At 45.2% G+C, this 18,317-nt stretch overlaps 1 protein-coding gene across 8 annotated transcripts in view; it reads right to left on the bottom strand.

The window, feature by feature from the left end:
* Positions 1–1,307: 1,307 nt before the first annotated feature.
* The window catches only part of RELCH (RAB11 binding and LisH domain, coiled-coil and HEAT repeat containing), an 89,950-nt gene continuing 72,940 nt past the window's right edge, over positions 1,308–18,317 (bottom strand). For 4 of the 8 annotated variants that reach the window (XM_045849766.1, XM_045849768.1, XM_045849769.1 and 1 more), the window contains 6 exons: positions 17,934–17,997; positions 15,940–16,078; positions 11,657–11,773; positions 7,594–7,682; positions 5,847–5,917; positions 1,308–2,984 (listed from right to left, as the gene is read on the bottom strand). In XM_045849766.1, coding sequence (XP_045705722.1) covers positions 2,864–2,984; positions 5,847–5,917; positions 7,594–7,682; positions 11,657–11,773; positions 15,940–16,078; positions 17,934–17,997 — 601 coding nt within the window. In that variant the 3' untranslated portion in view covers positions 1,308–2,863. Of the gene's footprint in view, positions 2,985–5,846; positions 5,918–7,593; positions 7,683–11,656; positions 11,774–15,939; positions 16,079–17,933; positions 17,998–18,198; positions 18,282–18,317 lie in introns of those variants that run through there. The other 4 variants (XR_006786991.1, XM_045849767.1, XM_045849770.1 and 1 more) reach the window with 4 other exon arrangements.

The raw sequence follows: 18,317 nt of genomic DNA, 5'->3' as shown, positions 1-18,317 counted from the left end.
TAGCTAAGGTTGTAAATGCTAACAGTTCAAGAAACAGTTACCTTTCCATAAGATAGTAGTTAAAATTTTAAATTTGACTGCTATCAATAAATAACCATAAAAAACATCACTGACAAGGAATTTAATATCTAAAACACATAACTTGAAATGTCAGTTTATACACATCAAGAAATCTATACAATGATCTAAATGAAATATAATGGGTTAGTCTTTGATAGAATAAAAGGAACTAAAATAGTTTTTTAAAAGATTTTATTTATTTTTACAGAGGGAAGGGAGGGAGAAAGAGAGAGAGAGAAACATCAATGCGCGGTTGCTGGGGGCCGTAGCCTGCAACCCAGGCGTGTGCCCTGACTGGGAATCGAACCTGCGACACTTTGATTCGCAGCCCGCGCTCAATCCACTGACCTACGCCAGCCAGGTAAAAGGAACTAAAACAGTTTAATATAGTCTTCTATACAGATATGATTTGGAATTTTCCAGATATTATCAAAGACTCTTTGGGAAAAAAAGCAAATAACTTACATTCTTTACCACATCGAACAGAAGCAATTTATATACTATCAAAAAAAGTTTTTTATATTGTGTGAAGTTGATATTAACTGTGGTGTATAGGTTGGTCTTATAGTGAAAAGGAATTTTTATTTAAAGATTTTCTTGGCCCTGGCTGGGCAGTTGACTGGAGCATGGTCCCAGACACTCAAAGACTGAGGGTTCAATTCCTGGTCAGGGCATATACCCAAGTTGGGTTCGATCCCCGGAGGGGCAAATACAGGAGGCAACAGATCAATGTTTCTCTCTTACACTGATGTTTCTTTTTCTCTGTCTAAATACCAAAAAGCATATCCTTGGGTGAGAATTAAAAAAAAAAAAGAACCCATAATTTAGAATAAAAATCAAAATGAAAATAAAAGTGAAGTCTTACTGACATTTAGATATTGTGTATCTTGCTAGCTGTTCACCATTAAAAAATCATTAGCAATTAGATAAATGGATTTGCAAAGTAATAAAAATTATCACAATAAAAATACATTAGAATCATTTACCTGGTAACAAACATTTATTCCACTGTAGTTCAAAGCTAATGACAGTTTAATCACTTTTCTTTAAATCATCTCTGAAACCGTATTAATTTTATAGCAACACTTTTCTAGTAAAATAAGTAATTCGTATAGATTATATTCCTAAAATAATGTATTAGTGCATTTTAATGAATATATGCTTTGTCATTTCCTTTTGCTTGGATATAGATAAAGCATTTCAAAATGAAAGTAAATACACAGAGACAAGAACAAAACCAAAACAAGTCTGCAAAAACATTTTATTTATAGTAGATCAACATTTTTGACATGAAAGGTAGCCACTTTCGATTCCTCAGGAATGCCTAGAATCCAACAGTTTCCAGAGACGAGTCTGTTAACAATTCAGAATGAACTTTTAAAAATGGCTTTGCCTGCGGCAACTTATTGTACAAGCGCGAGGGTGAGGAAAGGCGGCTCTCTCGGGCAGCGAACGGCGTCCGGCCGTGTCCCAGGCCAAGGGAACTAGTCCACACGACACGCAGAAGAGTCACCTGTGTGCACTGACTGTGCTCCAACCAGGGTTCTCTTGATTAAAGTATCCGTTTTCCAAAAAGGCCTCACATGAACCCCTGAACGCCCCCGCCCCCAGGCCCAGCACCGCACTCTCCCGCTGCAGCTGCAGCTGGTTCCTTCGCAGGCGGCCTGCTACAGCTCCGGCTCCGGCTCCGGCTCCGGCTCCGGCTCCGGCTCCAGCTCCGGCAGGCTGAGCACGACTCAGGACTCTACGGAGCATGCGCGCAACACAAGAACGGCCGTGGACTTTCAGGGCCGCGGAGTGGACTACCCAATGACAACACAGCCACTGTCGGTTTTAGGTCAGAGGCAAGAGAGCGGCCCCCAGGTGTCCGTAACCTGCAGGTGCTTCTCTGGAACGTGCAGAATGAAAGGGGCATCTAGAAAATATCTTGAATAACTGTTTTACACAAATGCTAAATTTCAGATTGGAACCATTTTTTCTCGTGCATTTCAATTTGGAAAAAAATGTCCACCATTATTCGCTCTTCTTACTTACATTTATTTTTGACTACCTGGGTCGAATACACAGCAGTGTGAAAACTCCCCGTGGTCACCACTCCCCGCGTGTGGGTGCTGTCCTTCCTCAGGTGAGTCCGCCGGGTGCGTGTGAGTGCTGGGGAGATTGACATGGCACTTAGAGGATACCCGAGAGGGCTCTGAAATGCCGAAAGTGTCATGACTATCTACTCCCTGCGGGACCTGTGCTTCAGGGTCATCGCGGCACCACAGGCGCCGTGCGAGCGCAACGCACATGGTTCCCACAGGCGCAAACCGAAGTCCGAAAGGCACAGAGTAATGCTGGTGGCTCTTTCCAGTCAGTTAAGAAACAATAAAAAGTCTGCATTATTCTTTCATAATTTAAATACTTAAGTAATCTCCACTTTAATTACTTTATAACAATGACTTCAAATTTACATTATTTTTAAGTACCATTGTAATAGCTTAGTGTATAATACAGATATTTGCTATCATCCCATGAAAAAAAACCTCTTCGCTATATATGTATAAAAAATATTCTGAAAGACAAGAACACAGAAGAGGGACTGACCCGGTACAGACGCAACCTCCTGTCACCACAGTTAGAACTCCATAATGAACAGATATACAGCAATAATCGAAAGCAGTGCAAATATCTTTGGAGGTTAGGATAAAAGTATAATTCAAGAACACAAAACAAAGAAATAAAAAAGGCAAGTACTTCAAGTACAAGGAACCAGTCTGCTTGAGGTCCATCGTAGTGTCTCCTGGGGGCTTCCCTCCTGCGTCTACTTCTTCCTCTGAAACACGTTGGCCAGCATGGCGCCCGAGGTGGTCAGCTGGCCCATCTTGTTCAAGAACTTGGTCTTCGTGTCTTCGCTCACTAGGCTGGCAGCAATGGACATTGAGCTGGAGAAGAAAATTTAAAACTCAAGTAAAGCAATCAAAAAAACCGAAAATACCCATGTTTTCACTTCTTCAGTAGATGCATTCTGACCTGCTACCACAAAAGGGAAGCTCACATTTACAGGGAGACCTGTGCGCCGCACCAGGGCGGGCGCTGTCACGGCCATGCTCCACAGCGGGGGAAGCGGTGTCGGGAGCAAGTCAGGAGTGACCCTGAACCCTGGCTCCGTCACCTACCGGTGGTGTGACCCCGGGCGAGTTACTCAGCCTCACCTGTGATACAGTCCTCGTCTGTAAAGTGAAAATAAGTCTAGTACCTAATTCATCGGGCTACTTGTGTGTGTGTGTGTGTGTGTTCTGGGCCTGTGGAGGAGTGTGTATGTGTGTGCTGGGGGGCATGTGTATAGGTGTGCTGGGGGTGGGGGGGTGAGTGTGTGTGTGTGTGCTGGGGGGGGGGGGGGGGGTGAGTGTGTGTGTGCCGGGGGTGGGAGGGGTGAGTGTGTGTGTGTGTGTGTGTGCCGGGGGTGGGGGGGGGGTGAGTGTGTGTGTGCGTGCTGGGGTGGGAGGGGTGAGTGTGTGTGTGTGTGTGCGGGGGTGGGAGGGGTGAGTGTGTGTGTGCCAGGGGTGGGGGGGTGAGTGTGTGTGTGTGTGCTGGGGTGGAAGGGTGAGTGTGTGTGTGCTGGGGGGTGGGGGGGGGGTGAGTGTGTGTGTGTGCTGGGGTGGGGGGGGGGTGTGTGTGTGTGCGCTGGGGTGGGAGGGGTGAGTGTGTGTGTGTGTGTGCGCTGGGGTGGGAGGGGTGAGTGTGTGTGTGTGCCGGGGGTGGGGGGGTGAGTGTGTGTGTGTGTGTGTGCTGGGGTGGGGGGGTGAGTGTGTGTGTGCCAGGGGTGGGGGGGTGAGTGTGTGTGTGTGTGTGCTTGGGTGGAAGGGTGAATGTGTGTGTGTGCTGGGGGTGGGGGGGTGAGTGTGTGTGTGTGTGCTGGGGTGGGGGGGGGGTGAGTGTGAGTGTGTGTGTGCTGGGGTGGAAGAGAGTGTGTGTGCTGGGTGTGTGTGTGTGTGCTGGGGTGGGAGGGGTGAGTGTGTGTGTGTGCTGGGGTGGAAGGGTGAGTGTGTGTGTGTGCCGGGGGTGGGGGGGTGAGTGTGTGTGTGTGTGTGCTGGGGTGGGAGGGGTGTGTGTGTGCTGGGGTGGGAGGGGTGAGCGTGTGTGTGTGTGTGCTGGGGTGGAAGGGTGAGTGTGTGTGTGTGCTGGGGTGGGGGGGGGGTGAGTGTGTGTGCGCGCGTGCTGGGGTGGGGGGGGGGTGAGTGTGTGTGTGTGTGCTGGGGTGGGAGGGGTGAGTGTGTGTGTGTGTGTGTGTGTGTGCTGGGGTGGGAGGGGTGAGCGTGTGTGTGCCAGGGGTGGGGGGGGGGTGAGTGTGTGTGTGTGCTGGGGTGGAAGGGTGAGTGTGTGTGTGTGCTGGGGGGGTGGGGGGGGGGTGAGTGTGTGTGTGCTGGGGTGGGGGGGGTGAGTGTGTGTGTGTGTGTGCTGGGGGTGGGAGAGGTGAGTGTGTGTGTGTGTGCTGGGGGTGGGGGGGGTGAGTGTGTGTGTGCTGGGGTGGGAGGGGTGAGTGTGTGTGTGTGTGTGTGCTGGGGTGGGAGGGGTGAGCGTGTGTGTGCGTGCTGGGGTGGAAGGGTGAGTGTGTGTGTGTGCTGGGGGTGGGGGGGTGAGTGTGTGTGTGCTGGGGGTGGGGGGGGGGTGAGTGTGTGTGTGTGCTGGGGGTGGGAGGGGTGTGTGTGTGTGTGCCAGGGGTGGGGGGGGGGTGAGTGTGTGTGTGTGCTGGGGGTGGAAGGGTGAGTGTGTGTGTGCTGGGGGGGTGGGGGGGGGGTGAGTGTGTGTGTGTGCTGGGGGTGGGGGGGGGGTGAGTGTGTGTGTGCTGGGGGGGTGGGGGGGGGGTGAGTGTGTGTGTGTCCTGGGGTGGGGGGGGGGTGAGTGTGTGTGTGCGGGGGTGGGAGGGGTGAGTGTGTGTGTGTGTGCCGGGGGGTGGAGGGTGAGTGTGTGTGTGTGTGTGTGCTGGGGTGGAGGGGTGAGTGTGTGTGTGTGCTGGGGGTGGAGGGGTGAGTGTGTGTGTGTGTGCCAGGGGTGAGTGTGTGTGTGTGTGCTGGGGGTGGGAGGGGTGAGTGTGTGTGTGTGTGTGCTGGGGTGGAGGGGTGAGTGTGTGTGTGTGTGTGCTGAGGGTGGGGGTGGACCTAGCCTGATAGGATGAAGCCCTTATTCCTGGCAGTCAGCTTGACAAAGGAAACACCTTTGAGCCTATTATGTAACTGACTCCACTTAAGATTAACTGTTCAAGGTTACCTCAGCAAGAGCTAAGAATGCACAGTCTGTTTGCAATTACTTCCTCTCCTCCACGCCCAACTTCACTCTTTCACATCTGTGTGTTTTAATGTCATTGGATCTCTAAATTCTGATTAGTTTGGTCAGAAGCCCGTGAGTACAACACTCACAAATTTACAACCCTTTATGCAGTGTGTCCACTTACAGCTTACAAACTCCTGTCACAAGAAGCTAGTTTGCCAAGAATTCCCAAATCCTGTACATGTCACAGTCTCTCTGGGGGCTTTAAACACACGGATCTCCGGGCTGAGTCAGGATGCGGGGCGGCGGGGACAGAGAGTGGGGTCTGTGCCCCGTTCTGAGTTTCCACTTCCCCAGATGATTCTAATGCAGGTGGTTTACGGACTAGCATTTGGAGACAGCTGATTTAAGGAATTTTCTTGTCTACCAGATACATGACTACAAAATCACACAAAATAAAACACCATCACCACGTACAGAGAATTTAGAGAAACTAAGGTTAACCTGGGGTTTTAAACACAGAATGAATGTCTCACCCTTGAGGCTCCTGGACGGTCTTATTCTCTATTTTTTGTTCACATTCTTTTATCATGGACGTTAAAATAACCTGATTAAAAAAGAAACTTTGGTGAAATACAGCTGACATAGGGAAATGCTATGGTTAAAGCTTTTAATTTTCAATATTCCCATAAACTAGTACGTTAATTAAAAACAAAGTTTTGACAGTTACTTTGTTAAAGGAATTCACATTAGATTGCTACCTCAGGTGCAGAAATAGCATTTTTTCATTTTCACTAACCTTCCTTCTGAACCCGATTCCCATTCTCCCTTAGCTTTCCCCACCATCTGGTGTTAAAAGTCCAACTGGTATACATCCATACATGTAACACACACACACACACCATGGCCACAAACATATTTTCTCAGGAAAAGCTGCTCTGCCCCATATACTCTTGCTTCCCCCAGGGCGCAAAAAGCAAGGTGCACTATTTCAATGTTTGCAGCAGAGACCAGGGCCAGCCTGAGGTGCTGCATCTCCGCAGGGAGACTGAGTGATGGAGACAGGGCAGAGGGGGCTGCGGAGCTGCTGCTCCTGTGGCCAGCAGCCAGACCAGGAACGAAGGGCATTCCTGGACAGTCTGGCCTATGTTTGGGCCCGGAGGTCCCTAAACAGCAAATACCTGTCACCTGCTATGTGCCCGGCACCTTTTTAAACGTGGAGAATGCAGCAACAACAAACAACATTCCCTCCTGGGGAACACGTGTCCCTGTGTTCCAGACGATGGACACAAGAGAACGGAGAGGTTAGACTGCACACGAGAAGGTGATGAGGGCTTTGGAGAGAACACTGAGTTAGGGACGGGGTACCAGCAGGCCGAGGGGAAGAATGCTACAGTGTGCGTGAAGATCTTCTGAACAGCCTTTAATTCATGTGTTAGAAATAAAGAAAAGTTAAAAAGTAAGTTAAATAAATATGAAAAGTTAAAAGTAAATCTAACCTTCCTCCTTAAGAAATTAGAAAAATGTAAAAAAAAAAAAAAAGCCCAAAGAAAGCAAAAAGAAAAAAAGATGAAAGTAGAAATCAATGAAACAGGAAATGAATAGAGAAAAATCCACATGGCCAAAAGTTCAATATTAGAAAAGATTAATGAAATCAATAAATCCCTATCGAAACTATTTTAAAAAGAAAGCATGAAACAAGTTAACAATATCAGAAGTGAAAAAGGAACAACAATACAGGTGGGAATGAAGGAATGCTTCTGTTTTTGCCTTGTTTTGCTTCCTTTAAGAGGGGAGAGTCAATTATGGTAACAGATGAAAGAAAAGCTGTAGAAAGATGTGCTGAAGATACAGAATAAGAAATAAGACGGAGTTTGGGGGGAAACAGGAAGACAAATAGAATGAAAGAGTTATGAGGAGAAGGAGACAGAAAACAGAAATCTATCTTCTAAGAAATTTGACAGAGAGAACACTGCATCGCACGTCACAGATTAAAAGCATTTCGCGCACGTTATCTTACTAAATTCTAATGACATTCAGTGAAGGAGAGTAAGTTGCCCCTGCTTTAGAGAAAGAGACGGGTGAAGATGTTAAAGGAGTTGCTCAAGGCCTCCTCAACGGTAAGCAAACCCACAGCGTGACGCTGACCGACACGGAACACATGAAGTGCAGCGTGTGATGATCAGGCCTCACGTGAGGAGAGAACTCTGCAGGGGGATCTTAAAACACACGCACGGACAAGCCACCGATGACCACAGTGGCTCACCCACCGCAGGAGCTTACCTCGTGCTCCGGAGAGAGGTGCTCCATGTCAGTGCGCAGACATCTGAGACCCGGCAGGAAGTGATTAACCATTAAGTCCTCTGAAATGACTTGAGACAACAGAGTTAAGGGAATTAAAACAAACAAACAAAGAAGAAGCTGGTATGTCCAACAGAACAGCAGGGTAATATAAAAGCAGCTCCCTTGAACAGTGCCTACGGCACGCAGACGGCCGAGCGTAAACAGGCTTCCTCAAGCACGAGTCTCATTGGTCGAGTTCGTTACTTACCAAGAGTCCACTGCTTCCATTCCCTCCCATCTCTGTCAGTGGTATTCATGACTGGGACAGCGTGTAATGACATGTTTCATAAACATATGAAATGATGAATGTGGAAATTAAATCATGTAACTTATTTGATGTTTAAATGAGTGAAGTGAATGTGAAAAGAGAATTGATGTTTTCATGACAATTAAGTTGAAAGCTTTAGAAAAAATTGCTGAAGGCCACTTGCTTTAAACATTGCTGTTTAATTACATGTGTATGAGGACTGTAAAAGAGTAGTAAAAATATAAACCCTAGAAAAAATTCTATATCCGGTACCAGAAATGTTTCCTGACCCTTGTTTTGAGAAAAGCTGGAAGTCATAGACAACTACGTTACAGATGTGGTCTAGCAAAGACGGTGTTTGGCTGTAACCAACACTCATGAAGGAAGTTCCTCAGTCCTACATCAAAAGATTGATAAAAAGAAAATGCATTCTCTCATTTCATGTTAAAATAACTTATCTTTGGTATATAACATTTTTTGATTTCTTGGTTTAACAGTCCTATCAAATTGATCTACTATTGGTCATAATTGAATTGGGTAAGAGAATTTTTATTGTAATATTAGTATATTTCCTGGTCATTTTTGAGATTTAGTTGCTTTTGATTATTTTGACATTAAAAGGAATCAGAAAAGCAGATGCATGTTTTGAGAAAACAATTCACCTTGCTTGTTCACATTGATTCTGACGTACTCTCACCACACCATAATTGTTAGCTTTTTAAAATAGTTCTTAGAACTTAGGACTGGTGTGGCTCAGTGAACTGGGCCACTAACTGAAAGGCTGCCAGTTTGATTCCTGGTCTGGGTACATGCCTGGGTCGCAGGCCAGGCCCTCAGTTGGGGGTACACAAGAGGCAACTGATCAATGTTTCTCTCCCACATAAACGTTTCTGTCCCTCTCTTTCTCCCTTCCCCTTTCTCTAAAATAAATAAAGCCTTTTAAAAATTTTAAAATAGTCCCTTTTAATATACCAGTATTAAAAGTGAAAAATGCCAATAAATGAGTTCCCTTACGAAGATGAGTACATCAGTCTTTTTGGAAAAAAAATTGTAATTTCATTCAGTTAGAAAAAACAGTGTTTTATATACATAATATATAATTACGGCCTTAAAAGTAGTTATAAATAAAAATTTTTAAAACAAGTCTCCTGTATATAAGGAAGAACCCCACCCCCTCCAGATGCAGAGAGGGCTGCAAGCTGCTGGCCGTGCAATCTGGTCTCCTAGGTGTGGGGAAGGTAGGTGACCTTTGTACTAGCAGTGGAGCCCGTGACCTAGAAACGAGCCTGGATTGAGAAGCCGGAGCTGGCCCTATTTGGAGGTGAGAGGGAATTCACTCTCTTCCTCTTTTCTACTCATTGTTTGGTTCTCCCTGTTCCCCGTGGAATCAAACCACCTTTGCTAAGGGGTGACCTTAGCAAATGTTTGCTAAGGCTTACAGAGGCCAGTTGGTCCAGTCTCCTCCCGGGAATCGCGTCTGCCTCATCCTTGAACGATGGCCACAGATCCTCCAACTGCCACCGATGACAGAACGTCCGGAGTTTCGTGAGACCGACGACTGCGTTTTTAGGGAGCTCGGTCAGAAAGTCTTCCTGACACACACGATCGGCTTCTCGGTGACCTCTGCTTGGTGGGGGTGGTAGTGCTGCACCTGAGTTACAGCACGCCTAACCTTTCTTCTGTAACAACCACCTTCAAAATAGTTTCTAAGTTACCTTTTCACCCCCAAGCCATCTCTTTGCCAAGTTAAACGTTTTTAAACTTCTTCACAATTTTTAAAAATATGTCATCTGGATCTACTACTGTACCGAATGTTAAACGTCACAGCTTCCCGATGTCCTTGTGTTGAAAGGAATACTGTGTGTTCTCGCAGCTCACAGCGCCGTGGGACGGCAGAGCCGGTGTGGACAGTGTGCGTTTGTTAGCAGCCACGCCAGCCTGCTGACACAAGGATGAGCTGTAACTCATGCAGAACTCACCCTTTTGTCCTCGGACAGGGCACGCTGCGGATGGCCCCTCCCCCCACTGCGCTGGTGCGCAGGCTTCTCACTGCGCTTACTCTGGTAGTGCTGGTGCACACCTGAACCCACACCAGAGCCCCTGCCCCTGCAGACGCCCATGCTCTCCAGGAGCCCCTGCCTCGCCCCCTCGGAAAAGTGAGCTCTACAGGGCTTACATGTTTGATCTTTGGACTTTTCCGTGTTCCTTGAGGCGTATTCCTCTAGAAACTCTGTTACTAAAGAACGTGAATGGCATTGCTTCAGTTTTTAAACATCTGCTTACACGAAGTCGAGGGGACAGGTGTAACCCGTATTTTCTTTCTCTGAAATGCAAACTCTGACACGCCATCATTCCTTTCTCGTAAGGGTCCTGCCACTTCTCCATTGCTGCAGAGTTCTTCCTTGTTAATTCAGGATGTCGCTTCCTCTTTTGGCTTCCTCTATCTTTAATACGTTGAAAATGCCAACAAGATAAATCAGAAAGGATAATAAGTTCTCTTTTTTAGTGGAATTAAACTTAGAAGATGGACTCATGGATAGCTGAGGCACAAAATCATCAAAATATGGTATCTCCACCCCCTTTACAATCTACAGTTTAAAAAACATGGCTTACACCATGCAGGTGGATAATCTGTAGTGGATCCCTAAAGTAAAACACTGAATCACACATCCAACTTCAGGCTGTAACACTTCCAAAAGTACAAACAGCTCCTTAGCAGATAGCTCTAAGTTTCTACTTTATCCATTTGATTTATTCTGAACAAAACTAGGTTCCCTTTGGAACGTATCTGTCATATTTACAATCATCTGTTCACTTTATGACTCCACACTGCTATGTAACAATGTGAAAAGATAACTTTTACTCCTGAAACTCCCCCTTTGTCCTCTGCTTGCTCCTGTGAATCACTAGAAACGTCTCTCCGCTGTCATTTCTTTTCGTCGAGGTCCAGTTCTCCGGTGGCGTCGTCCAGCACGCGCGTTCACAGCTCTGCTCGAGCATCCGGCCTCGCACTCCTTTTTCAGCATCTCGTTTCCCCGGTCGCGAACTCACCCGCTGTTCACTGGGGGAGCCGAGGGAGGAGCTGGAGTTCGCTCGGCTCACTTTCATCTCTACTGCCTTCTTTGTTCTGTTTTACTAGGCTTACCAGAGTAAAGAGAACATTCTGGAAAGTAGCTGAAGTTCTTTGCAGCAGTCACAGTTTTGCTTTTTAGTTATGAAAAACGGAAGTCATGAATGTAGGTTTTATTTCAGCCATTTATAAAACGCAGTGGCTGGCACAGGTCAGACCGTGTCTGAGTCTTCTGCCGCTTCCGCCAGCTCTGGGGACAGTCGGCCGCATGGACACTGCGCTCTTCCAACCTGTGGTCTCTCTCTGGAGGGGTTCACTGCACCCCACTGGATGCAGACGGCGAAACATTCACGGAAGAACCCCGACACCAGGACACACACAAGATTTTCTTTTGATTAACAGGACCCTCAGCTATAATTCACTTCTAGCTCAGTTACACAGTTGATCAGCATACATACACTTTAGCCAGTATTTTTAATATGTAAGCCCAGAGGACTTAAAACTATCTTGTGAAATTATGAGGTGGCTAGATTAAGGAGTGGGGCAAATCAGATCAAGTTTTTAGTTTTCTGCAATCCTCACGTATGTGAGTTGGAGGAAAAAATTCTACATCCTAACCTTTAAACCCTGAGTTGGCTCACCGTAAGGTTGGTTATATAAATACAGATCGCATCAGTCAAGGATACAGCAGCAGGAAAGTGCACTGTAGGCTTCGAAAAGATGGGTAGCGATATCCAGTCTTTTAGAATCCACAATTTGTAAGTTGTTCACCAAGGCTAACTTATGCAAGTGCGGTATAACAACTGAAAAAAAAAAAAAAAGAAACGGAAATTGTTACATTTTTATCCAACATACACAGCACTCATACATCTTAAAAAATATTTTTTTCATTTTAATTTATAAAATTTCATTCTCATTCTAGATGATTTTCAAAAGATTAGCCTCACCCTGTGCTTGCTTCCTTTCACTAAAAAGAGCGCGTGTTTTTCAGAACGAGCGTGCTCTGGGTCTGGGAGCGACGGACGACCGCCCCGCACTCCGCCCCGCACTCCGCCGCGGCTGTGCGGCCGGACCGCGACCAGCTTCCCCCAGCTTCCCCGTGTGAGAAGTGAAGACTGAGTCACCAAGTGTGAGCAATCGGCGCTTTGTGTTACTATCTTTACAAATACGTTTCTTTACTAAAATCAGGCATTACCGGTGCTATTAAACAAACGATACGGTATATATGTTCTTTTTCAACATCAAGTTATTTCACTCCTTCATAAAATTATTATTCTAGTTTTTCAGATTCTTAGCAAAGACTGAGGTCAAATAGCACTGGAGGCTGAGTTTTTAAGTCACTCAACGGGCACAGTATCTTATACCTCGATGAATAATGTAAAACTTCCAAAATGCAGGCGACTCACTGCTAAAATAAAAGTGATGGCCCCAGAGCCAGTCACCAGTTCAGCAGCGGTGAGTGCCCCTACTGCCTAAGACTGTGTCTTCTAAATACATGTCGCTTCCCACTGGAACCAGGGCTCCTTGGAGAGATGGCTCCAGGGTCTTCGAGCATCAAATAGCTGTTCACACGGCCCCTTTCTACTCTTGGCTTGGTTGGGGAACCCGAAACACCGTTCATAATAAGCACACACTTCTGACCAACTGTGCTGACTTCTCGTATGTTTGCACTGAGTTTGTGTACATTAAAGCCACCACCTCCTCCTAGAAAAGCCTCCTGCTTCCTCAATAACCAGGTACTATAAACACAACCTCTGTGCTTACCTTAGTAAATGACAAACCACATACAAACTTGGGATAACAATGGCCATTTTTAGGGGACTTTTAAAACAACTGATTTTAGAGAGAGGAAGAGGGGAGGAAGGGGAGGGGGGAGAGAGAGAGACAGAGAGACAGAGAGACAGAGAGAGAGAGAGAGAGAGAGAGAGAGAGGGAGACATCGATTTTTTGTTCCATGCACCCATTAGTTGTTTCCCGTGTGTGCCCTGACGGGGGATCAAACCCGAAACCTTGGTGTATCTGGGTGGCACTCTAACCCACTGAGTGGCCCAGCCAGGGCCTGGGGGACTTTTTGACTTGTGAAAATTAGTAACAATGTACTTAAGAGGAGCTCTAGAAAAGCTCAGGAGACAAAAACTCCAAACAGTCATGATTTCTCAGTGACGTTGTTTAAACCCCAATTCCCTCACTGGCATGCCGAGGCCACCCCACGAACAGAGCAGCGGCCCAGCGGGGCTCTAAGGCAGTCTCTCTCGAAGACTGTCCACTCCGCTTCTGCCCAGGCCTTGCGGAGCTTACCTTGCTCTTCTTCATCTGCTGGCACGCGGCCTCTTTACTCCCTCCGCCCCTTCGCTGACCAACCACACAGTGGTCCTTTCCTAAACACTCTTCTTAGGAACTCGGCAACCGCACTACACAATGTCCTCCTGCAACTGCTCAACTTGAAACCAGATGTACGGAAGCTACTTTAAACTCCGGGGCAGAGCCCGTGAAAGCTGGGATTAAGGGTCTTCCTCAAGGCCTGGCTGAGTGGCCCCGCTGGAGCATCGTCCCACACAGGAAAACGCTGTGGGTTCAATCCCCGGTCAGGGCACGTACCTAGGCTGCAGTTTCAGTCACTGGTCAGGGTGTGGGCGGGAGGCAACCGATCAATGGTTCTCTCTCTCTCCCCCTACTCCTCTCTGTTTAAAATCAACAAGCATATCCTTGGGTGAGGATGTGGGAAAAAAAAAAAAAGACTCTTCCCATACCTCAGAAGAGAGGCAGAACTTTACTGTAGAATTCAGCATTTCGTTATACATGTATGGTCCTGGACTACTCCATCTGTACCAATTAATTCACTTTTTGACCCCTCAGATGGAGATGTTAAAAACTGATAACCTAGATGTGCATAATTCTACAACTGACCTTCAGTGGGCAGCAGGAAATGCACAATACAAGGCTAATGCAGAAGTCTTTCTTTTAAGGGCAGATTGGACAAACATTGAAAACTGCAAATAAAATAATGATAAATCAATAGGAGACTTCATAAAAATAGAAGTAAACTTTCAAAAAATATTCCAGGATAGATCCCACAGCCAAAGTTAAGGTAATCTTGTCCTGTCTTTCATAAATGGGCTCAGATCTGAAATAAAAAACCTTAGAAAAAAACTAACCTGAAATGTATGTACCATTGCCAGGTTAGAAAGCCTCCTGTGTATGATGTTTTCAGAGAGCTTTCTAAAGAGCTGAAAACAAATGAACAAAAATCTGTATCATGCTCCAGATAAAACCAATGGCTCCTGAAATAAAATCAAGACCAATAGGTCCTGTGATAACTAAGGGTTGGGAAAGGAAAAGGGCCCCTGGAAGAACCAATGTCCCCTAAGAAAGAGAGAAACAAATACACGAAAAGCCACTCCAGCGAAGACATTACCACTCAGCAACTCAACATCCTCCCTCTAAGCTTCCAAAAGGAACTGTTTATAAACACAGATGGATAACAATACAGCACCCTTGCCAATATCTACTTTTATCTCTACCTACCACTAATCATGTGAACACAGGACACTACATTCCTCCAGGTAAAGTTTTAAAGTAAAAGGGAAGCCATCTGGCTAGATGGTATGTACAAAAGAAAAAATAATTTTGTCTCAAAAAAAAAAAAAAAAGTCTGGTTGTGCCAGAATGTGAAAACAGACCGTAAGATATACTTGTTGGGTATACAGCAAGTTGTAGAAGGCTTCAAGGATAAGGGTTTGATCCACCTATTCAAGCAATAGAGACTTTTACCCTCAACCTGTTTATGAAAAAAAAAAAAATTTTCCCTCTTCTCTGTGACACATGAATCTCTTTTGCATATGCTCAAAGGTTAGATCATGTTCAGAGACTCATTAACTCAACAACACGCCGCGCACCAACGACTCACTGCTTATTCAGCCGGGACTACTGCTTGATCCCGGAGCTGAGACTTAGTCTCCTGGATTCCGAGGAATTACGGCCTCTACCACGTCCGTCAAAGCACCTTCTGAGTTTTCACTGAGGTCACCTGTAAATCTGTTCCACCCGTGGAACTATTCCTATTGCTAACTAAAATACCAACCCTTTTTCTGTTAACTCATTATGAAATATTGTTATTTTCTCTTCGTGTTGCCCCTTGGAAAATCATCTCACGATTGTGTTTCTGTAGCTCAGTAAGTGTTCATGACCTCGACGGACCCTGTGCACACCGCAGTCCAAATCCTGACAACACTTTCTGTTGACGGCTCTCGCCTTAAAAATACCAGGCTGGATGTGCAGTAACTGGTCAGTGGGAAAGCCTGATCTTGTACTAGAAAGCAAAATGGCTTGAGAGGCCAAACGCATGCTCCTCTTCAGAGCATGTCAAATTGCTAAGAGTAACAGGACGGAAGTGCGGCAGCGATAACTGCCGTGCATTTGCAGTGAGGACGGCTGGAAGCTCTGATGCCATAAATCGAGACGCCTGGAGGCTGAGGCGCTGGGTCAGGAGACGCTATAGCAACACGAGAAACTGTTTCTGCGGATCACCCTGGAGATCATTTACCAAGCTGTGAATTAAAGTAGTGTATCATAGCCGAATGCCACACCATGTGGAAGAAATGCATACTTTTCATAATAATATATCTAGGAAAAAAAAATGTCTTTAAAAATAAGAATTAAATACTAAGCTCTAAATATAAGGCAGCACAGTATTTTAAAATTAAGTGATTAAGAAATGTTTTTAAAATAACTTGCAACTGCTTGAGCTCCTTGTCACATGGGTTACAGCAGTCAGTATGCAGTGTAAGACACCGTCCAGTAAAAGCAATACTGATCAATCCACAATCACCAACTTGTTTCACTTTCAGCTTTCGGTACGTGGAAGACAAAGTGGAGAAAGGCTTTTCGGCACATGACAAATGCTAAGAGACATGCCTGGCTGTGATCTGACACTACAATTCAGGAAAAAAGGAAGAAAAATGCAACTTACACTCATCTCGGAACCTTGGTTCTGCATTAGGCCCCACTCTGCCAAAGGTTTTTATGATCTCTGTATGCAGAGAATACTGGTCTTGATACTGAGGATCTTCCAGGAAAGAAGCCAACTGCATTTTCACTCTCTCCAGCAACTTAAAATCGGACATCAGACAGTCATTTCATGGAACGTTAAACATTGCAGGTTGTTAAAGACAGACACACACATCACATCACATGGGGCTGGCAGCTTTGGATTCAAATGCTCTGCATCCAAGTGGCAGTAAAAGTTCCAAGTTAAGTAAGTGCTTATTTAGTTTCTTGGTTCAGAAGGTGTTTTACATTTTTATGCATGTTAATTCCTCATTTTTTTTGTTTTAGAAAATAAAAAAAACTATTACCTGAAAAACCATTAAAACAAATGAAAAGACCCCACAATATTTAGGAAAAAAGAGGTAGATGATATTTTGTATCTAAATTAGAATTCTTAAAACAAATCACAGTGCAAGTTACCCAATTATTCACCTTCCGAAAGCAGTGAGTCACTAATGACTTACATCTTACTCACATTTCCCTAAAAGACGTTTTTATTTTAAGATTTAAGAATATGTTGAAATTCTGCCAAAACTGCAAGCTTGGCAGAATGATCTATTTTATGTTCCTTCACCAGTGCAATATATAAGTGAAGAACAGAACATTTTTTCCGTAACCAACAAAGTTATTTAATTTTTGTTATGAAAAATCTACATGACAAAGGAATTTTACAACATAGTGTTTCTTTTTTGGTAAATGTCTATTAGATACAATCTTGTTTTACACTTCAATGGCTAAGTAGTAGTATGCTCACAAATAATTTATCTTCTAATCTACAGGGTTTTTAAAAAAATATTTTCTTGATTATGCTACCACAATTGTCCCGATTCGCCCCCCTGTGCTGGCTTCTACCAGGCCCGACCTGCACTGCCTCAGGCAGTCCCCACACTGTGGCCCACACCCGTGGGTCACGCATATATTTTATGCTCTTTGGCTACCGCATTCCCCATGCTGCATGTTACATCCCCATGACTGTTCTGTAATAACCAATTTGTACTTCTTCTTCCTTTCACTGGTTTTGCCTGTGCCCCCAAATCCCCTCCCATCTGGCAACCATCAAAACATTCTCTGCATGTATGATCCTGTTTCTGTTCTGCTTGTTTATTTTGTTTTTTTTTTTAGATTCAATTGTTGATAGCTATGTATTTACTGCTGTTTTATTGTTCATATTTGTGATCTTCTTAAAGAAGACTGTAACATTTCATATAATACTGGTTTGGATGAGGACATGTCCAATTTGATAACAAATAATGAAGTTCTGACACCAGCTTTGAGAAGTGTCTTCCAGTTAATGCTGCAAATGGAACCTAATAAACTTGATGTTAAGTCAAAATAAAACTCTGGGGAGGAAGACTGTGGTAATCTGCAGCAGGCACAGCGCGGGACTGTCACGACGGTGTGTGCTGCCGTGAGGTGCTGCACTGCTGGAGGGCTTGCCGCTTGGTATCAGTGACACACTTAGGGGCACAGAGGTGCCCTCTAGCCTCCGTTTGTGACACCAACATAGGTTTGTGTTCCTAAAGTTATCGGACAAACAGTCTTCAAGTCCGTTCAGACTGGCAGTCAGGAACTAAGGCAGACTGGCCTGAAGTCCAGTGGACAGTCGAAGGCTTTGGAACTAGATCTGGTTAGAAGGATTGATTATCCAAAACTGCAACACCCAGCTAGGCTTAAAATAGAACATCTGAGAGTTGGCTTATAGTCAGTTTTCTAACTGAGCAGAGAGACTAGAGGCTTCCTTGGGAAAATATACTTTGGGCAGGCTAGCATGTTTTCAAATACTCAGGTCCTCCTCTGGCCACACTAAGAAATAAAATGAAAGGTATGGTGCCCTGCCTGCCCCCACTGGGTACACATGTGGTAACGTATTATCATCGCCTCGACAATACACAGAAATAAATTTCAATCACCTCCTACCTCTCTTTGAATAACCGTTTCCATAATAGTACCAAAAGCTGGAATCGTGGCAATCCTGACGGATCTGTTGGAATCGAAAGAGAAATAAACTGAAGCTTTCTTTGAGACGAAACACTATTATTAGAAGTTCTATCAAAGTAAGTACAATGTAAACATACTGTATCAGTCTCTAGCAATGACAAATTAAATTTTAAAAAAGCAGACCGAGAAGAATGCTCAAAAAGGCAGGACAGGATAACTTAAGGTCGCAGTCTGTGAAACTCACAATTCAGGATCACTGGACAAGGTAACAAGGGCCGGAGCAACCCGCTTGTCAACTAACGCTTCACTCATGCCTCGAAGAGTCAGCTGTAAACCAGTCAACATGCAATAAAAAATGGTTTG

This window comes from Phyllostomus hastatus, unplaced genomic scaffold (assembly GCF_019186645.2).
Source record: "Phyllostomus hastatus isolate PE091 unplaced genomic scaffold, TTU_PhHast_1.1 phas_contig_80, whole genome shotgun sequence".
Lineage (NCBI taxonomy): Eukaryota > Metazoa > Chordata > Mammalia > Chiroptera > Phyllostomidae > Phyllostomus > Phyllostomus hastatus.
This window is presented reverse-complemented; position numbering and strand designations above follow the sequence as displayed.